The 22,573-nt window shown below is 48.7% G+C and overlaps 1 protein-coding gene across 1 annotated transcript in view; it reads left to right on the top strand.

The window, feature by feature from the left end:
- The window catches only part of LOC133124959 (dedicator of cytokinesis protein 2-like), a 113,357-nt gene that overhangs the window by 53,972 nt on the left and 36,812 nt on the right, over positions 1-22,573 (top strand). The window contains 2 exon segments of the mRNA XM_061236572.1: positions 1,183-1,325; positions 4,313-4,408. Of these exon segments, the coding sequence (XP_061092556.1) occupies positions 1,183-1,325; positions 4,313-4,408 (239 nt within the window).

The following is a 22,573-nucleotide window of genomic DNA, read 5'->3' as shown; positions in this document are numbered from 1 at the left end:
CTGATTGGAGAGTCTAAATTGCCCGTAGGTATGAGTGTGTGAGTGAATGGTGTGTGTGCGCCCTGAGATAGACTGGCGACCTGTCCAGGGTGTATTCCTGCCTTTCGCCCAATGTATGCTGGGATAGGCTCCAGCCCCCCTGTGACCCTGATCAGGATAAGCGGGTTCAGATAATGGATGGATGGATGGATGCTTTGGTTCGTGTTTTTTTATGGTTGAGCCAATAGAGCTGACTTTGAATGTGCCGTTGACTTTGAGAGAGGGAAAATAAAAAGCCCGCTCGTTTCATTTAGGAATCAGTGAACGCTGAGTGAGCTCTGCTTGTTATGGCCAAGCGTTCATGTGTCAGTGAAGCAAGAGATTGTTTCCTAACAGGGGCACTCAGGGCCGGACGGTTCTGAAAGGCGAGTTATTTTAGGGACAAGGTGGAGATAAGATTGCCCAGGACAGTTTCAATTTGAGAAACAAAATGGTAGTTAGTTCCTGTCTTTGGCCAAGTATGCGCTCTGTATGTTATCTGTGTTGTGTGCTCTGGGTATGGTACCTGTGTTTTGTACTCTGTGTCTGTGATCTGTGTTGTGTGGTCTGTGTATGGTACCTGTGCTGTGTGCTGTGTGTGTGGGGCCTGTGTTTTGTGGTCTGTGAATGGTACCTGTGTTTTGTGCTCTGTGTGTGGGGGCTGTGTTGGTTGTGTGGTCTGTGTATGGTACCTGTGTTGTGTGCAGTATGTTTGGTTAGTATTTTGTTAGATGATCATCAGTATATAGTTTTGCACGATATGTATTGTTTGGAATTCTGGGTCCCCTGGAATAATTTAGCTGTGGACCCCCTTTTTTCTAAAACAAACTGGGCCCTTTCCAGCTGTGCCCCTCACAAGCTTGTGTTCAGTGTCTATAGTGTGGTCTGCATTGGGTTCAATGTCTATGGTGTGGTCTGCACTGGGTTCAATGTCAATGGTATGGTCTGCACTGGGTTCAATGTCAATGCTGTGGTCTGCATTTGGTTCATTGTGGTCTGCATTTTGTGCATTGGGTATATTGTAGTCTGTGCATTATGTGCATTTGGTACGTTGTAGTTTGTACATTATGTGCATTTGGTAAATTGTAGTCTGTGCATTGTGTGCATTGGATACATTGTAGTCTGTACATTGTGTGCATTGTGATTCATGCCTTTTCCTGGTAGAGTGCCGTGACATCCTCCTACCCATGATGCTGCGGGACCTGAGCGTTGTGCTGACAGACTTGGGGAACAGATCACCTGAGGATGGCAGAACCAGCGTGGAGCTTCTCAACAACATCCTGGAGGTGCTCAGCAGGAAAGACGTGGTGAGAGAGCGAACGGGTCTGTCTGTGCTGCCACTACGATGGCAACTTACATATACGGTACACTGACCCCCCAATACTAACCCCACAATACTGCCACCTCAAAACCAGCTTACACAGACACACCGTGCCCCCAATACTAACCCCACAATACTGCCTCCTCAAAACCAGCTTACACACACTGTGCCCCCCAATATTAACCCCACAATACTGCCTCCTCAAAACCAGCTTACACACACACTGTGCCCCCCAATACTAACCTTCACAATACTGCCTCTCCAGTGGCAACTTACATATACTGTACACTGACCCCACAATCCTGCCTCCTCAAAACCAGCTTACACACACACTGTGCCCCTAAATACCCACTGCCACAATTCTGCCTCCAAAAAAAACACATTGGGAGGCTCAGTCAAAGTCCTGACTTGTGTGGCAGGACCTAAATCAAGTAGTTAATGCTCAAAAACCTACCAATTTGTCTGAGTTAAGTAAGTTCTACAACGAAAAGTGGGCTAAAATTCCTTCACAGCAGTGTACAGGAAAAACTGATATGAAATTATAGGAAGCGTTTGGCTGCAATTATTGCTGCTAAATTACTTTTTCACCGGGGTGCTGAGCTACCTGGATCAGTTCACCGAGTAAAGCCCAGAACTGTTGTTTTTAATTCAGTCCGTGCTCTAGTTTTGGAGGTTCCGGGTTTTACCCGGCAAACTTATCCAGCTAACTCTCATCCTGCTTTGTGATATACAGTACCCCCCGGATGTGAGTGAGATTGTTTGAGATTGAGATTGTTTACATATACAATATATTATGCCATCACTGTGTGTGTGTGCGTGCGTGTGTGTGTGTGGAGGGACAGCTGGGAATCTGAAGCAATGAAAGGAAAATAAATAACCGAAATCTCGATGCCATATGAAACCAGCTGCTAAATTTTCAATCTGCCTCTCCGTCATTCAGTCCCCCTCTGCATATTGGATTGATTGTGATGGCAGGATCAGTCCTGTCTTAGCCAATCACTGTCACTGCACTGTCTGATCCATCAGCCCCCCCCCCACACTGCACTGTCTGATCCATCAGCCCCCCCCCCACACTGCACTGTCTGATCCATCAGCCCCCCCCCCCACACTGCACTGGCATATAACTGGATAACTCACTCTGCTCAGTACACCTTTCACAGATGCAGGGTATTACAGTCAAATGCACATGCAAGCATGCACAAACACTGTACCACAATGTCGCTCTCACAAACGCGCACACACACACACGCACTCACACACACACACAGTCACTGTCTCCCTCCGTCACATATTCACTGACAGTGACATAGACACACAGGAATATACAGACACACTCACACACCGTACACAGCCCTACACAGCCACACTCACACAATGTGCACAGTCCTACACAGGCACACTCACACAATGTACACAGCCCTACACAGGCACACACACACGCACTGTACACAGCCCTGCACAGACACACACACACACACACTGTACACAGCCCTACACAGCCACACTCACACAATGTGCACAGCCCTACACAGACACTCTCACACAATGTGCACAGTCCTACACAGGCACACTCACACAATGTACACAGCCCTACACAGGCACACTCACACAATGTACACAGCCCTACACAGCCACACTCACACAATGTGCACAGTCCTACACAGGCACACTCACACAATGTACACAGCCCTACACAGGCACACACACACACACTGTACACAGCCCTACACAGACACACTCACACAATGTACACAGCCCTACACAGGCACACACACACGCACTGTACACAGCCCTGCACAGACACACACACACACACACTGTACACAGCCCTATACAGACACACTCACACAATGTACACAGCCCTACACAGACACTCTCACACAATGTGCACAGTCCTACACAGGCACACTCACACAATGTACACAGCCCTACACAGGCACACACACACGCACTGTACACAGCCCTGCACAGACACACACACACACACACTGTACACAGCCCTACACAGCCACACTCACACAATGTGCACAGCCCTACACAGGCACACACACACACACTGTACACAGCCCTACACAGACACACTCACACAATGTACACAGCCCTACACAGGCACACACACACGCACTGTACACAGCCCTGCACAGACACACACACACACACACTGTACACAGCCCTACACAGCCACACTCACACAATGTGCACAGCCCTACACAGGCACACACACACGCACTGTACACAGCCCTGCACAGGCACACACACACGCACTGTACACAGCCCTGCACAGACACACACATAAACACGGCAGTTGCACAACGGAAGCATTTCGGATGAAGGTAAAGTGGTGATCAGATGTTTGGCTATTCCCTGCCCAACAGTTACTGTGACTAACATCAGCTCCTCATGTGCAGTGAGCAACCATTCTCCCATCCACAAAGTAAACTGTGTGCAAATAAAGACACAAAATACAAATAAAACCCACAGCATTTGCAGAGAAACTGCTCTGTTGACTTCAGCTTGGCTTCGAGAAGCTCTGCCCACGTTCAGCTTCGTCTCAGGCCCAGCCATGTTTTAATCTGGCATTCAGGTGTGATATTAGTGTAGCAGGGGAGATATCAGGGTGGTGTTTGGGTAGCAGGGGTGATACTGGGATATCGGGGGTGATATTAGGTTAACATAGGCAATATTTTGGTAGCATGGTATAATATTGGAGGCTATAGCCTATTGGCCAAGTTGCTTGACTGGGACCCAGAAGGTTGGTGATTCAAACCCTGAGTGTAGCTGTTTGTGTGTTTAGTGTGATGCTGTGTGTGTGTTTAGTGTGATGCTGTGTGTGTGTGTGTGTTTAGTGTGGTGCTGTGTGTGTGTTTAGTGTGATGCTGTGTGTGTGTGTTCAGTGTGGTGCTGTGTGTGTGTTTACTGGGTGTCCATTCTCTCCATTCACATCCTTTCTCTCTGATGCGTTGTGATTTGCAGGGTCAGACTTTCAAGCACATTCAGGATATCGTGGTCACCCTCCTGAGCACCATAAACCGTGCGGTCATAATCATGGGCCGAGAGCATGCCCTCACAGTGAGTAACCCCCCTCCTACCACCTCCTTTCTCCTTCTTCTTCTCCTTCATTTCTCTCCACCGTGCCAGACACAGGTCACATGTCAGGAAGGATAACGTAGGTATCCTTATCTGCCTCCAGAGGGCGCTACGCTGTTTGTACATTGATGTGACCTCCATCCTTGCTTGAACGTACCAAGTTTTTATGGCGGCAGGTAGGGTTGCATTGGGAGGGAATTTCCAAGGTTACTTTTGTTATCGGTATGAATTCCCAAAATTCCCATAAAATTCGTCAAAAAGGGAAATTTCCCTTCCCTTTCATCCCTGCTGGCAGGAAACACTCTGTGGTACTCTGGTACTCTATTGTACTCTCTGTTACTCTGGTACTCTATGGTACTCTGTGGTACTCTGGTACTCTATGGTACTCTGTGGTACTCTGGTACTCTATGGTACTCTTTGGCACTCTGGTACACTGTGGCACTCTGTGGTACTCTATGGTACTGTGATACTATGTGGTACTCTGGTACTCTATTGTACTCTGTGGTACTCTGATACTCTATGGTACTCTGTGGTACTATGTGGTACTATGTAGTAATATGGTACTCTGTGGTACTCAGAGCACTACACAAGCGCCTTGTAAAACACACCCATACACACACACACACACACGCACATAGATAGCAGTCTTTAAAAATATTGACTTTATTTGATTCCATTATATCATTTACAAACAACTGAAAAAATGGCATGACAGGCTCGATCGCCCTTTCTATAAAAACTGGTGGAGCTCTAGCTCTCTCTCCCTCTCCCTCTCTCTGTCTGACTGCATGTGTGAACACTGAACGGATGGAGAAGGGACTGATAGCTCATTTAGAGTCTACGTGTGCTTTGTCTTATTTCATCTGCATTTACTGTGTCAATGTACATACTCTATTAGCGTGGTGAACGTACTTTTAGGCATGCTGTTCGCGGGCCGTCCTCGTCGATTCACCGGCCGGAGGAACGGTGCTCGGAGGATGGGGGGGCTGTGTCAGGAGTGGTGTCGGTTTGTTTTTAGGAACGAACCCCACCCGCTCCGCAGATAGCCTGAATGTCAGGCGGCGAGCGCGTGATTTGTTAGCCGCGGTCCTAATTTAGCACTCCGGTGAAGCAAAGGAGCATTTTATGTGCCCGTGACGTCTGAACGAGGCAGTCTTATTGTGATTCACTCCGCTCTGAAAGAGATGTACATGACTTAAGTGCGGGTCTGGAAGTGTGCAGTCTGTGACGTTCAGTCCTTATCCCGCTCATTATCACCGCCTCGGGTATCCCTTTTACAAAATGGCAGCCGTCTCATCACAAACAAGAGGAGGGGCCGCACTTCAGACAGACGGAAATGAGAAATATCCTCGCCTCTCTCTTCTCCCGGAGATGAAACGCTGTTTCGCTGTAACGCGACATTGTTCCGGCGTCCCAACATTGTCACAATGTCAGCCCGAAAAGTTGTGATAAATGATTCGAGTCTGCCCGGGAACATTTAGAAAAATGCGGCACAATTACGTATGGTGGGTGGGGATGGAGACAGGCTTCAGTGCCTCCCCTCTCTCCTGTGAGAGGCTGTGCCTTACGATCCAGGCACAGTCTGTCGTCTGTGCCACACTTCATCTCCGACGGCGACACACTCTTTCAGCAGCCCCTGCCTCTCTGTCTCCGTGTCTTCCAACGACATGGCGACTGTTGGCAGAAGCATTCCGATATTGACACGGCGACAGCAGTCCCTTGACGACTGCTGTCTGTTATGTCTCCTTGGTGACTGTTGGTTCTTGTGTCTTCTTGCTGACACCTTGTACTGTATCCTAGGCGACAGCCGGCTGTAGTGACTCCCTACTGGCACCTGGTTATTGTGTCTCCTCGGTGACAGTTGGCTGTAGTGTACTCTTGGTCAAGCCGGGCTACAGTGTCTCCTAGGTGACATTTTGCTGTAGTGTCTCCTTGGCCACACCTGGCCATAGTTACTGTAACCTAGGTGACATCAGGATGAAGTGTCTCTTCGGTGACGACACACGGTAATGTGCTCATGTTGACAGTTGGCCAGAGCTCCTCTCTCTTCGACTTGTGCATTTATAGCCACCAGAAGCATTTCTTGCGCAGTTTCTTAACTTTGTTCTTGGTGCTGGAGGATGGGCGCGAGGGAGGGGCCGGGGCGGGCAGAGGGGTGTCGTACTCCCCCTCCAGAGCGTCCATGACCCCCTGGAACCGGCCCTGCTGCTGCCGGAAGTCATGCTCCACGCTGCGAGAGAGAGAAACACAGGGAGAGACTGTCACGCTGTGACGTCCTGCCATTTTATGTTCCCAAAAAAAAGGCCCGAGTCAGCACTGTCTCTGACCCTGGTGTTTGGATTAGATTCATCTTTATTCAGGAATACTCAGCAGTAGTCTCTCGCCAAGAATTGTAACTCCACGCTAACACACTGCCCAACACCCTAATCACAACTCCACACTGACACACAGCCCAACACCCTAATCACAACTCTACACTAACACACAGCCCAACACCCTAATCACAACTCTACACTAACACACAGCCCAACACCCTAATCACAACACCACACAAACATAAAGCCCAACAAAAATCCACTCTAATCTACAGCCCAACACAGATTCACAACACCACACGAACATACAGCCCAACACAGATCCACACTAACACACAGCCCAACACCCTAATCACAACTCTACACTAACACACAGCCCAACACCCTAATCCTGACTCTAACCTACAGCCCAACGCAGTAATCCTGGCTCTAACCTCTTCCCCGCAGTCGTCCTCAGCCCTCAGGCCCCGAGAGGGCTTTTCAGTTACAGGTTTGCTGTGTAGCGTTAATGGCCGTTACAAGCCGTGCTGTTTAGCCGCGCTCTGATCTCTGCAGGCCGGTTCCTAAACTCTCTTGTTTGTTTGTGTCGCTACGCCAGGGCAGAGGAATTGAGTGCTCTTAATTGGCTCCCCTGGCAGGATCGCCAGCCAGTGTGGTGAAGCGAGGGCCCCAATGCGTTCCAACTCAGGCACTGAGGTGTCCTCCTGAAAGCCTGCGTTGAGCTCCGGAGTGTGCACTGTGCTGAACTGTTAGGAGCGTTCTGGGCACCGAGCTCCAGAGTACGCACTCTGCTCAGCGTTGAGCTGTGCTGAAGTGTTGGGAGCGTTCTGGGAGCTGTGACCTGTGTGAGGCGATATCCGCACTGTCTGCATGCACAGCTGGTCAGATCAGTTTGATGGGTTACGCGTTCAGCGAGAGGTAGGCAGAGGTCATTACGGCTTGTCCGCTAACAGGAAAACAATAGAAGCTACCATTTCGGCATTGTTCCCTCATGGAATGAATATATTTATCCAGTGGAGTCAAAGTATTACCACGGACAGCAGTTTTACTGAAAACCAATCTGGCGTGCCTGTGAGCTGTACTTATCAACAGTAGAGAGCAGACGTTTTGCACTTCCCAGCCAAATATCCCCCACCCGCCCGCATTAGTGTTCTAAAGCAAATCGGTTTTCTTGCTGTGCATTTTCACTTTTTTCCTCAGTCGTCGCAACTTTTCCAATTAGCTGTCATGCTGTTAGGTTAATAAAATGGCATCTGCACTGCTGGATCCAGTTCAATAACAAAAGCAGGATACGGTCCGATAACTCCACCCGTAGACCGCTATCCCATCTCCGAATACAGCCGAGGGTGAGCCTCGCAAGGCCAGCGGAGAAGGTGAGCGCATTACAGGCCCCTAATAGGGCCCTCTGAGTTTCACTGAGTGTAAACAGGGCTACCGTCAACCTGAGACAAACCAGGCACCCCCTTCTTGTTCATCAGTCATTCAGTTTCTCTTTAGCGTAGCACCATGTACAGCCGCTGCCAAAGAGCGAATATAGACATCTCGAGGGGTGGAAATTTAGGTTGAGAGGCTAGTTTAACCCCAATACAGCTCAGGTTTTACCCCATTATAGCCAGGTTACATCCAAGTGCTATAAGCATTCTCAATCCCCAGACTTGGAGTGCACTATACGGTACGGTTGTGTATTTGAACGTCTTTGCGAAGAGCAATCTGTTATGAGTAGGTATGAGTACACGGCCCATGTCTGTAACGTGTTTAAAATGCCACACGTAGCCAGACAAATCCCCACACGTGTGGATAATAAAGTTTTTAAAATCTAGTCAAGATTAAACTCACTTTACAGCGAAATGTATCCAGGCTTTCACCTGAATGTCTAGACTGGTTTTCAGCGTGTTTTCACCAACTTCTCACCAGAAAAATGTTCACTCACTTTCCATTATAGTTAAAAAGGATTTTAGCAAATATACGGGTGAGGCTGGGACACACCGGGAGAAAAGCAGCAGAACCAAAACGCCCATGGTACTCTCCTTCCCTCAGTGAAGCCTCCAAGACCGCAAACAGCAGGTCGGCCAGTGGGTACAGCTCAACCAGCCGCAGATAATATGTGCACACTGTCTTCACAGGCAGTTTTTATTCAATGTATTTTTACCAAATCTATCTGTACCTTTGTCACTGAGCTTGCTAGTGTGCTAATCTGTTGCCGTTAGTTCATTAGTTCTACAAGCCGCTGCCTTCCAGGCATCACTGAGGGAAGGACAGTACAGTACCTTGAGCAGCCAACGCTCAAGTTCCTGTCTGCAATCAGTAAAGCCATCGTAGCACCCAACTCTGATTATGTGATTGTGTGAGTTTTTCAGGTTCAGTGTGTGTGTGTGTGTGTGTGTCTGTTCATGCATGCATGCATGTGTGTGTGTGTGTATATGTGTCTGTTCATGCGTGTGCATGTGTGTGTGTGTGTGTGTGTGTGTGTGCGCACGTGCGGATATGTGTGCAAGAGTATCTGTTAGCATGCGCGTGCTCTGTTCTCCACCTCTGTCGCGCAGATGAATTGAGTCTGACAATGTAAAATGTCTTTAGGCAGGAACATCAGAGCTGATTTTCTGAGTAAAATAATTAAAGAAAAGGTCCCCAGACTCCTTTGTCCTCCCACACATGTGCATTAATAGAATATTGTGTCATTATCTCTGCATTGTGTTCACTCCCAGAGGGATCGCTAGATATTTCAACAGCAGCACTTTCTTCCCTTTGATTGGCCGTTATCAAAAATCTACAGTATATACACAAAGCCAGCAAACCCCTTCATTTAGTCTGTCTCCTAGCCACAGCCTATATTCCTGCCAGGGTCTTTGTGTGTGTGAGTATGTGTGTGTGTGTGTGTGTGTGTGTGTGTCTGTGTGGGTGTATACGATGGTGTCTGTGTGTGTCTGTGTGTGTGAGTATGTGTGTGTCTGTGCGTGTGCATGTGTGTGTATGTGTACCCATGTGTGTGTGTGTGTGTGTGTGTGTACCTATGTGTGTGCACCCATATATGTGTATGGGCGTGTGTATCGGTGTGTGTGAATATGTGTGTGTTTGTCTCTGTGTGCATGTTGGGAATCAGCCTTGTATTCAGTGATTGATTGGTCTATTGATTGATGGCTGGCTCTTGATTCATTAAGGAAAGGAATATATTAGTGGCAGGTGACTGTGTAATCAGGGGACTGTTCACTAACTCTGTGTTTGTTTATGACAGCCTGTCCATCTCTGCTGGGTGCTTCTGGGTAATATATAGCCGTCTCTCTGTACAGTACATCGCCTTTAAGCGGTGCACTGTGTCTTTCCGTCTGTGTGCCTGTTACCTGTAGATGATACAGGCTGTCTTCTGACAGGTGGTGCAGTTGTTGAGATCCTGTCCGGTCCTGTAGGAACGCCGTCTGCCAGAACACAGCCGCAATCCATCACAGAATGACAGTACAACATTAAGGCAGCACAGTACACTCAGACAGACAGGCACACACAGGTAGTACGCACACACACACACACACACACTCACACACACACACACACACACACACACACACACACACACACACACACACACACACTCACTCACTCACGGACACACACACACACGCTCACATAGACGCACACACACAGCACACACACTCACACACGCACAGAATGACAGTACAACATTAAGGCAGCACAGTACACTCAGACAGACAGGCACACACAGGCAGGCGCACACACACACACACACACTCACTCACGGACACACACACACGCTCACATAGACGCACACACACAGCACACACACTCACACACGCACAGAATGACAGTACAACATTAAGGCAGCACAGTACACTCAGACAGACAGGCACACACAGGTAGGCGCACACACACACACACACTCACACACAAACACACACTTATACACACACACACACAGGCACACACACTCTCTAACACACAGTCACACACACATACTCACACACACACACACACACACACACGCACACACACTCTCTAACACACAGTCACACACACACACACACACGCACACACAGCACACGCTGTTGCAGACAGAGGTTGCTCTTTTGAGTCCTGCAGAGCACGCACAGCAGAAGGGAGAATGGCAGAAACATTAATTACGCATCTGATATGATAATCTGCGCAGGATTAATTCTGTCTGTCAGACAGCCGGTGGGTCTGCAAGGTAAAGGGACGGACCAGAAACGGGAGGGGAGGAGACGGAGGTGGGGAAAATAAAGGACAGAGGGATAGAAAGAGAGAGAGAGAAAGTGTGCTGGGAGGCGAGGCGATGGAGGAAGATCAGGTTAATGAGGGGATGAATATCCCTCTGACAGGGGAAATGCGGTTTCCATGGGGACCGGGGAGTTCATGTGGGGAGCGGGGAGGTGACGGTGCAGTCAGGCGCAGGGAGAACGAGCGGCTTCACCGGAGGCCTGATTACATCCACACCCCCCCACACACCCCAAACCCACCCCCTCGCTCCCGGTTTGGGCTGCGTAATGTTTGGGGTCGGTCTGCTGCTATTGGACATTTCATCAGAGGGAACTGTCTATAGCTCCGTACATGCAATGTGCAGACAGCTTTGTTCACCAGTAGTTTAGGCCCTGAATACTGCTCATTCAAAGCCTGTATAGTGTGACCCATCCGTGCTTGTGGTCCTAAACATTCGCATAAACATTCGCCAGCAACTGTCTCTGCACCCCTCAATCTTTCTCACACACCTACACATACACGTAAACACACTCTCACACATGCACACACACACACACACACACACACACACACACACACACTCACTCTCTCTTACCCCTCGCTCATAGCCCTGCTTCTCTCCAGGTCCTGGATGACGTTAAGCAGGACCTTAATCTTCTCCTGATTGGACAGTAGACTCTCCTCCACCGTCTGCAGGCGGTCCTGCAGGCCCCTGGGCACCCCATTGCATTGTGGGGAGGGAGGCAGAGTCGGGCCTGTGTGCTGTGGATGGCAGCCCGGGGTGAAGGGTGTGTGTGACTGCGAACATCTGTGGACAGGGTCAGGCGGCACTGGGGGTTGAGAGGATACAGGGTCCGTGTTCGCCGGGGCAGTTTTGGGTTCCGTGTGTGCAGACTGGGTGGAGGCGGCCATCTTGGGTTCTGCGTATGTGGAGTTGTCGGCTGAGGCGTGTTTAGGTTGCGTGTGTGTGGGCTGGTCAGGGAGGGGGGGTTTCGGTCCTGCGTGTGTCGAGCAGTCGGGCGTTGTGGCTGCGGGCGTGGTGTGTATCGGGGGTGCCAGGGGAAAGGTGGCTTCCTCGGGCTGTGTGGCGTTTTTCGAGCCGGGGGTGGGGAGGGTCATGCTGCCCCGGAGCTGGCCGGCCCTCCTGCGGCAGGCCGGGGCCATGCAGGGCGGGGCCTGGGGCTGTCTCCGCCCACAGTGGGTGCAGATCCGCGGATTGGCCGTCCGACAGCCCCGGGGGCTGGGCTGGGGCTCCGCGCTCCCCGAACGACCTTCGACCTTCACGCACGGCTGCTCCCTGAGGCTCATCGCCCTCTCTGGCTCCGCCCCTTCCACGCCTTCACTGCACACACCGCCCACCACCTCCGGAGCGACCACACTGCCATTGGTGTAGCGGAGGTTCCGCCTCCCCATTGGCTGACCGCCAGCCCTGCCTCCCGATTGGTTGGGACTGGTCTTTTTTACTTTAACATGGCAGTAAACCGCGCCTCCATCATCCGTCTGGCTCAGGTCCTGTGAAATGCTATTAGCTGTGTTCTGAGAGGCTTCCTTGGTGACGGCGGTGCCCGTGTCACAAGACGTTTGCCTCCCAGAGTGCACTGCGCCTGTCGCCTCAGGATTCGCCCTCCCGTGACCTTCCTGTGACCCTGGCAGACTAGCGCTGTGCTGCGATTGGCCGGGCGGTTTCTTCCTCCTCAGCGAGACCAGGGCTCGGAGTTGGGGGGAGGTCTGCACCCCAACGTTGCACAGGGGCCCCCATTTCTGCGTTGACACGCCGCCCGCTCTCTCGCTCTCCCCCGTCTTCCAGCTCCGCCCCCCCGTCAGTGGGATGCCCAGTTCTGGCACCGGATTCGTTGTATCGGCTGCCCGTCTCCCCATGGCCAGTGCCGATTGGCTCAGCCCCCAGAGGAGCTGGGAAGGGACGGGCCACACTGTGCCATCACAGCTGGGGGTGGAGGGGGCGCTGTATTCTTACATTTGGAGTGAAAGACAAAATGGCTGCCACTTTGTGCTTGTACGTGTGTGCACAAGTGTGCAAGGGTGTCTATGGCTGTGACAATTTGTGTGTGCATCTGCTAATTAGGCCTTGTGATTGTGATGGGGACCCTCATCCTGGTGTTTTTCCTCCTACAGAACAGAGAGAGGATAGGGAGGGAATACAGACATTGTTACGGCTGAAGATTTTACGCATTTTTATCTAAACTCAGTTATTCAGTGTTACACAACATTAACACAAGCCGGCCAATGCCAACTCTGGTGTATAACCAGCTTGGAATTACCAGCTACCAGCTGTTTCAAAAACTAGCTTGGGCTGCTTTTTTCAGCAGAGCAGCCAAGCCCAGGAAACAGGGAAGAGACTGCAAAGAGCATTGGAAAAAAGTACATGCAGTTTTAATAAATGAGTTCACTAGTTACAGCATAAAACGGAATAGTTTGTGTAACTCAGGGCTGCCCAACCCTGTTCCCGGAGATCTACTGTCATATAGGTTTTCACTCCAACCCCAATCAAAGATCTCCTTGAGCTACTAACTAAAGAATCAGGTGTGTCAAATTAGGATTGAATGAAAACCTACAGGATGGTAGACATCCAGGAACAGGGTTGGGCAGCTCTGCTCTAGCTGTTGAATAAGGTCTGCTTGTTAGGGTTGGAGTGGAAACCTAGGGGAAGGTATATCTCCAGGAACAGGGTTGGGCAGCCCTGCTCTAGCTGTTGAATGACGTCTGCTTGTTAGGGTTGGAGTGAAAATCTACAGGGTGGTAGATCTCCAGGAACAGGGTTGGGCAGCCCTGCTGTAACCCTGCTGAAAATTAGTGAATAACTCAAGACCAGTGAATACTTGAACAAATTAATAAATCCTACTCTAATGTTTCAAGTAAATCTGCCTTCTCAGACCATTCAGGGAAAGTGACCTTTTTAAGCTTGGCATTAGACACTGCTCTCCTGAAAACACCTTAATAGAAGAACCCCTCTGTGTCTCACAGCTGGAGTGTCTTTCTGTGACCTCTCCGGTCTCTCTCTCTCTCTTTCTCTCTCTCTCTCTCTCTCTCTCTCTCTCTCTCTCTCTCCCTCTCTCTGTCTCTCTCCGTCTCTCTCTCTCTCTGTTTCTCTCCTTGCCCTAGCTGGGAGACATCTCTCTGTTCTGCCTGATTCATATGCACTTACATAACACAACTGGAACGCCGCGGTGGGTCTGTTCTGCTCAGAAGCAGCCTGTTTACGGCTCCCAGCCCAGGAACCCGATCTAACAGGCTTCTGAAGGGCTCGATGCATTATTTCCCGGATGCCGTCAGAGCGCCCTAACACTGTAAGGCATGGATGAGTTTTATGTAAACAGGCTGCAGCCTGACAGCCAGGAGATGGTGATCCTCATGAACATCTACCTGTTCTGACACAAACGTTTTAAAGGAAGGGACCTAAAGTTCAGTTTCCTGCCTAATTTGGTTCCCCCTTTGAGATGCGCGCTGGTGATCATTATGGCAGGCTGCTAACGACTTCATTAGTTCCTGACAGAGGAAAATGAATAATCTGTTTACTGTGAGGCTCATTAATGAGAGAACTGAAGAGCAGAAGCATCTGGACATCAGGGACAGATCCAACTCTGTGTGTGTGTGTGTGTGTGCCTGTGTGTGTATGCGTGCGTGTGTGTGTGTCTGTGTGTGTGTGTGTGTGTGTGCGCGTGTCTATGTGTGTGTGTGTGTGTGTGTGCGTGCGTGTGTATGTCTGTGTGTGCGTGTGGGGGGGGGGGGGCGTGCATGTCTTTGCATGTGCGTGTGTGACTGTATGTGTGTGCGTGTGTGTGTGTGTGAGAGAGAGAGGGGGGTTGACACACACACACACACACACACTGTTTGTAGATGATGAACTGGGTACCAAGGCTTCTTTTCTCTAAACTCGTTATTTTCTCTGCAGGGGAGAAAACTATTCCTCGTAGGGTTCAGCAGATAAGCATTATTTATGTATCTATTTATTCATTGGTTAAGAGAGTGATAAGTGGGCCTTTGAAAGGGAGTCAGGTGCTAAATACTTCCTCACCCTGTCTGCATATCTCATGCCACAGAATAGCCTGCTGTCTCCTCCCTGCTTGTAAGAATATTTTGATCCACGTTTTTCAGATCAGTGGGTCCGTGAACTGTGGAAATGAAAGCGCATCTGTGTCTGTCTGGTTCCTTCACCCCGTGTCTCCTTCTCTCTCTAAAGATTTTAGAGTAACGAAAGAAAAGCTGCCCTTTGCTTATTGCGCACATACACTCACTCGCCACTTTATTAGGAACACCTACTTATTCATGCGATTATCTCATCAGGCAATCGTAAAATCAAGCAGATAAGGGTCAGGAGCTTCAGTTAATGTTCACATCAGCCATCAGAATGGGGATGGAATGTGATCTCAGTGATTTCGACCGTGACGTCCCGTGAGCAGCAGTTCTGCCCACAGAAACGCCTTCTTAATGAGAGACGTCAGAGGAGAATGGCCAGACTGGTCAAAGCTGACAGGAATGTGGCAGTAACGCTAATAACCGCACGTTACAGCAGTGGTATGCAGAAAAGCATCTGTAAACACACAACGCATCATAACTCTAAATTGATAGGCTACAGCAGCAGAATGCTTAATACAGCTAAGAAATAAGTCTAATAAATATCTAATAAAGTGCTCACTGAGTGTATATTCCCATTCAGTGTGTTCATCCCTTTCCTTCACACACACACACACACACACACACACACATACAATTTTTTCACTCTTTTTCTATCTCCGTGTTCCCTTCTTTTTTATTTATGTATTTTTTAGTTCCCCCTTTACCTCTGCGTGATGCTGCCAGTTGTTTCTTTGCTTCACACTGAAAGTGCATCACAAACACAAACAGTTACTAACAGAGCAAACTCTAAGCTGTGTGCAACTACAGTAGACCTCACACTGATCTGTGTTTGCACAGCACAAAATGTCTTAAAAAGCCATAAATATTTAGTCTTGTATCGACACTCAAGATCTATAAAATGGTAATAGAAAATACTAGCTTGTTTGACAAGTGAAATAGTCTTACCATGTTGGCAAATCTTGAAACTGTCTCACCTCATTTGCAATATTTTTTTGCGTTATAAGAAATAGTATGGTAGAAATAAGTCTAAAAATTCTTGTTGAGCCTGACTTATTTTCTGGTTTCTGCAGTGCAGCTAGTCTCTCTGCTATAGCAGTGTTCACTTCCCTAATGTGTGTCCCCCCGTGGCCCCCCCCAGGCCTGATCGATGCGTGGCTCTGTCCCTCCCTGTAGTCTTCCTTCCGAAAGGACAAGTGGGAGGGGCTGTGGCAAGTGCTCCTTGATTGGACGGCGGTGCGTGCCAGGGATCGATGCGGAGGGCTGCGGTGACTGTGCGGCCGTATTTCTGAAAGATGAAACGCCCTCGCGTGGAGCCCTGCGACGTGGCGGAAGACACACGAGCGCGGCGGTGGTTCGGTCAGGTCATTTTCGGGGTGATGGTTTATGGAGGCCGAGAGTGCGGTCAGCCCTCCCGCGCAGCGAGATGCTGCTACATCCAGCAGCGCAGGGAAGGCAGCTTCTGAGCAACCCCTAGCAATCAGCCTACCAGGGTGCCCCAATCAGCTCAATTAGCCATTTTAATGATTAATAATTATGTGGAATAGCACGACAGCTCACAGAATGGCACGCGTGGCTGTTAGCAATTACTTGTCTGTTTTATTACGTTTAGGCGTTCAGCAGAAACTCTTATGTAGACTGGCTCACACAGCCGGCATTTCCACTTACAATCCATTTACTCTTGGTGACCACTATTAGGTAGACCTGTACACCAGCTCGTTAATGCAAATATCTAATCAGCCAGTTATGTGGCAGCAACTCAATGCATGAAAGCACACAGGCATGGTCAAGAGGTTCAGTTGTTGTTCAGACCAAACATCGGAATGTGGAAGAAATGTGATCTAAGGGACTTTGACTTTGGACAGATTTTCTTTGTGCCAGATGGGGTGATTACAGTAACTCATCTGTTACAACAGTGGTATGCAGAAGAGCATCTCTGAACACACAACACCTCAAACCTCTTAAGTGGATAGTCTACAGCAACAGAAGACCAATAAGTGTAATAATAATACCTAATAAAGTGGTCAAGGAATGTATACAACTGGACTAAAGCGATTTAGATTAAATGACTTCTGCAAGGCTACAGCTGCCAGTGTCTCATTCAGGAATCAAGCCTGTGACCTCTGGGGTAAAGTCCAGCTCCCTAACCACTGTACTGCACACTCCAAAACTGCAACATACAGAGAGCACCAGAGTTCACTGGACAGTGACACATGCTGAAGAATAGACTAAAGTCCCAGAAACTACCAGGAACTGAAGATGGCTGCAGTCCAGGCCTGGCAGAGCATCACCGGGGAAGACACCCAGCGTCTGCTGATGTCTCTGCATCGCAGACCTCAAGCAGTCGTTGCATGCAAAGGATATGCAACCAAATATTAAAAATTATTACTGTATTCTACATTATGTGAAACTGTCCAATATTTTTTGATGCCCAAAACTGGGGGGGGGGGGGCTGTACAAAAGGTGCTGTCATGGCTCCTCCGATATGGATGAAGATACCCTCAAAGGACAGCCGACCGTCTGCATTTCATTGCCATTGTATCCTTCCCAGCTCAAAGTGCTAGAGTACAGAGCCAAACTAACAAAAAATGTGTCACCGTCCAATGAATTATGGGGCTCACTGTGTGTGCACTGGCACTAGCTATGGGGACCGCTGTACCGCCAGTCCGTTATTCATTCAACTCAAAACAATGTACCAATGATACTTCACTTACAAATATCTTTGCTGTTCCTTATTTATTAGGAGAATGGAATCAGAAATGCATCACAGTATGAACTGGCACAAACAGAATTTTTATGAAAGGTTATCTTATGCCGAGTGAAATAATAACAGAATGCCATTATTCTTCGAACATGTCAGGAATGTAAAGTTAGAGAAATTGGATTGGACATTCCGGTTGTTCAATCATCACGATATCAATTCGCAATACTTCACAGTGACTGTTGTGTTGATGTACATATTAAAACACCACATGACCAACCGCATAATGCCACTGTATCAGGGGCGGCCTGTAGCGTAGTGGTTAAGGTAAATGACTGGGACACGCAAGGTTGGTGGTTCTAATCCCGGTGTAGCCACAATAAGACCGTCTGCCAAATGCGAATAATGTAATGTAATGTATCAGGGCAATTCAACAGGCACATCACGAACTGTGATAACTCTGTGCACACCTGAGTCTACACCTCTGGCTAGTGACAATAGCAGCAGCTATTTTCAATTTCAGAACGCTTCTATGATCTTTTGATTAATGTGTGTGCTAGATATCATTACATACTGATGCTCATTTTATAAGCAAGACACGGATAATGTGTGGTCTATTTTTTACCAATTTGAGTTCCTTGAAACAGTTTTTTATTGCCAAGCTGATATATAAGTTAACATTACCTCTCCTCACTGTATTTCAGCGGTTGACACGTACATTTAAAATGTTTGGCATTTATGGAGACGCTCCTATCCAGTGGATATTTCACTGAGGCGGTTCATACCATGCTCAAGGGTGGCAGTGGCCTACCAGTCGCGGATCAAAACTTAGCCTACAGTTATCAGCAATTCTGGTCATCAAATCCAGACCCAGCCCTGGTTTTCCTTTCTCCCGGGTGCTTCCGATTAGCCTTCACGCATGACCCCCCCTCGTAAAGGGAGGGTGGAAAACCAGCAGTTCTCGGCCCCGGGGGACCACAAGTTGCTGATCCCTGGTCTACGGGGCAACTGAAGGAGCTGCATATAACATATGATCCAACCTTACACTCCCACCGGAAAACTCCACTCTGCAGACATGGGCCTGCTTGCATATCCCTTCCTGAAAGCCTCCCTCGTCTTATCCACGTCTGTCCTCTGCTCCGGCCCCCTAGTGGGGGAGTGAGGAAGTGCGTCCTGTCAGCACAGCAGTGCCTGTCAGTCTGATATCGCACCTGTTCAAACTGCAGTACGTATTGGCTCGACAAGCACTTGACTCTTCCCGTCCTTAAACTATGAGCACTTGTGCTGGGTTGAGTACTTCCGACATGCAGCACCGTCATATTATATGCTGCTTGCTGCTCTTAATCCTAAATATCAATCTTGAGCCGACTATTACAATTAATATCCGTTATGACACTCAGTCAGGAACAACTTGTACCATCCCAGCTCCTGTTTGTATGCACTGTGTGAGTCACTCTGCATAACAGTGTTTGCTAAACAATGAAAAGGTAATATTGGGCTGTGAGTGACATCATTAAGTAAACTATTGTGTTCTGTTATGGATTTATGATGCACTGTGGAAACTAGCAGTTTGATTAAAAAACTGATCCATCTCAATGGGGTGTGCAATGCGGAGCATGTTTGCTTTTGAAAAGACATTTGGATGGCATTTTCATTATTGTCTTGTCTAATCCGTTCAAGGTAATGGGATAACCTGTTGGATAGCACCAAACTCATTATGATCGGGCTGTCTCTATCTAATTAATAACTGATTAATCAAAGCCAACTGTTGTGCTCTCAACTGGTGTAGCGACTGAGGACTCTCTACTGAATTACAGGCTGCAGAATCCGGGCACTGAAAATGCAGGACACTTGTTTTGGAGTATGCATGATTCTATTGAGTTTCTCTCTCTCTCCTACACACACACACACACACACACACACACGCACACGCACACGCACACACACACAAATGGCTGCGCACTCCCACACACACACACACACACACACAAATGCCTGCACACACATACACACAAATGCCTGCACACTAACACACACACGCACACAAATGCCTGCACACACACACACACACACACACAAATACCTGCACATAGACACACATACAATTTCCTGCACACACACACACACACACACACACAAATGCCTGTATACACACACACACACACACACACACACAGAAATGCCTGTGCAGACAGACATACACATGCACACACACACACATACAAATGCCTGCGCACACACACTCACACACAAATTCCTGCACACACACAAAAATGCCTGCACATAAACACACACACACACACACACTCACAGAAATGCCTGTGCAGACACACATACACACACACATTTTGATAATAGTTGCTTTCTCTGTCAACATGAATGTTATGGTTTCGATCGCACTTTTCCTTCATCCCCTTTCCCCGCTGTCTGTTTGCTCTTAATTTGCAGTCATTATCTCTCCCCACTGGCTGTTTCCTGTCCTTATCTCTTTGCCTGGCACCCTTTCTCCTCTCCTCTCCTCTCTCCATCAAACTCCTTGGATCCGTTGTCGTTTCTCTCACTCTGTCATTGTCTCGGTGTGTAATCCCCTCATCTGTCCCGTTCTGGCCCCGTTTTCCCTTTTCTTTTTCCTTTCTGTCGCTCCTCGGGGCCCTCAGAATCAGACTCCCATTTCAGTTTCAAATTCAAGTCCACTTTTCTGACAAATTTCCACTCTCTTATCCTCTATCGACCAATCAGTCCCACATTGTTTCTCTCTCTCTACCTACCCCTCCCCTGTGCGCTGCTGTTGTTGTTTGTGTGTGTGTGAGTGTGTGTGTGTGTGTGTGTTTGTGAGTATGTGTGTGTGTTTGAGTGATTGTGCATGTGTGAAAGTGTGTGTGAGTGAGTGTGTGTGTGTGAGTGAGTGAGTGAGTGAGTGTGTGTGTTTGTGTGTGAGTGAGTGAGTGTGTGAGTATGTGTGTGTGAGTGAGTGTGTATGTGCGAAAGTGTGTGTGAGTGAGTGTGTGTGTGTGTGTGTGTGTGTGTGTGCACGCGCATATGGTCTTTTATTGTTGTTGTTCTAATGGGTCAACTCGCATATTTTTTCCGTGCCAGTTTTACGGCCCCCAGCTGACAGGCCAAACGGTTTATGACATTAAACGCCTGTCTGTCACCAACACTGTGTGTGTCACCAACACTGTGTGTCACCAACTCCGTGTCTGTCACCAACACTGTGTGTCACCAACTCCGTGTCCCTCACCAACACTGTGTGTCACCAACGCCGTGTCCCTCACCAACACTGTGTGTGTCACCAACACTGTGTGTCACCAACTCCGTGTCCGTCACCAACACCGTGTGTCACCAACTCCGTGTCCGTCACCAACACTGTGTGTCACCAACTCCGTGTCCCTCACCAACACTGTGTGTGTCACCAACGCCGTGTCTGTCACCAAGTGGGGGGGAAGGGGGGTTTGGGCTAAGGATCAGGTTGCCTTTCTGTACAGGGCTTTGATCCATTACAGCTGCAGGTTACAGCGGTTACAGATCAGTACATACACATGCTTGTGGAGCTCCAGGTCAGTGTTGATACAGGTCAGTAGAGCTACAGGTCAGTGTTGATACAGGTCAGTAGAGCTACAGGTCAGTGCGGATAGAGGTCAGTGGAGCTACAGGTCAGTGCGGATAGAGGTCAGTAGAGCTACAGGTCAGTGCGATTAGAGGTCAGTAGAGCTACAGGTCAGTGCGGATAGAGGTCAGTAGAGCTACAGGTCAGTGCGGATAGAGGTCAGTAGAGCTATAGGTCAGTGTAGATACAGGTCAGTAGAGCTGCTGGTTAGTGTAGATACAGGTCAGTGTGGATAGAGGTCAGGGGAGCTGCAGGTCAGTGTAGATAGAGGTCAGTAGAGCTACAGGTCAGTGCGGATAGAGGTCAGGGGAACTACAGGTCAGTGTAGATAGAGGTCAGTAGATTGTACACATCAGTGTGGATAGTGGTCAGTAGAGCTATAGGTCAGTGTAGATAGAGGTCAGTAGAGCTACAGGTCAGTGCGGATAGAGGTCAGTAGAGCTACAATGCAGGTCTTGATCAGAACGGTTCAGTAAAAATAACATATGCTGAATGTTTCTCAGAATTATTCCTGTGTGATTACGCTGCAAGCTAAAATCACACCAAGCTCTGAAGCACACGGCTAAAAACAAAAGTGTTAAATATTGCGCGTGGGGGATAGGAGCACTCATAGATCACAGGCCACTGTGCATAGCACACACACACACACACACACACACACACACACACACACACACACACACACTCACTCACACACACTTTCACACATACACACTCACTCAAACACACACACATACACACACACCCACTCACTCACTCACACACACACACACACACACACTCACACACAGTCACTAACTCACACACACTCACACACACACACACACACACAGGCACACACATGCACTCATATGTACATACGTAGAGGAATCAAGGTAATTGTCACTCAGCTAGGACAATGTTGACTCCGTTTTTTAAAAGAAAGCAATCAAGGAGAGCATTAGACACAGGTAAATATAGCCGTTTTAGCCGTGGTAAATAAAGACGCAGACAGGTGATCCAGAAATATCTCTCTCTCTCTCTCTCTTTCCATCTCTCCCCCCCCCGATTCATTTTCAATCAATCAGAGTGCCAGACAGATACACAGGTGATCAGGATCCATAGCCATTGCTCTCTCTCTCTCGCTCTTTCTCTCTTTCTCTCTTTCTCTCTGTGTCTCTCTGTCCGTTACACAAACGCAGGTGATCATCACGAGCTCTGCATCTACT

This window comes from Conger conger, chromosome 3, assembly GCF_963514075.1.
Source record: "Conger conger chromosome 3, fConCon1.1, whole genome shotgun sequence".
Taxonomy (NCBI): Eukaryota; Metazoa; Chordata; class Actinopteri; order Anguilliformes; family Congridae; genus Conger; species Conger conger.
This window is presented reverse-complemented; position numbering and strand designations above follow the sequence as displayed.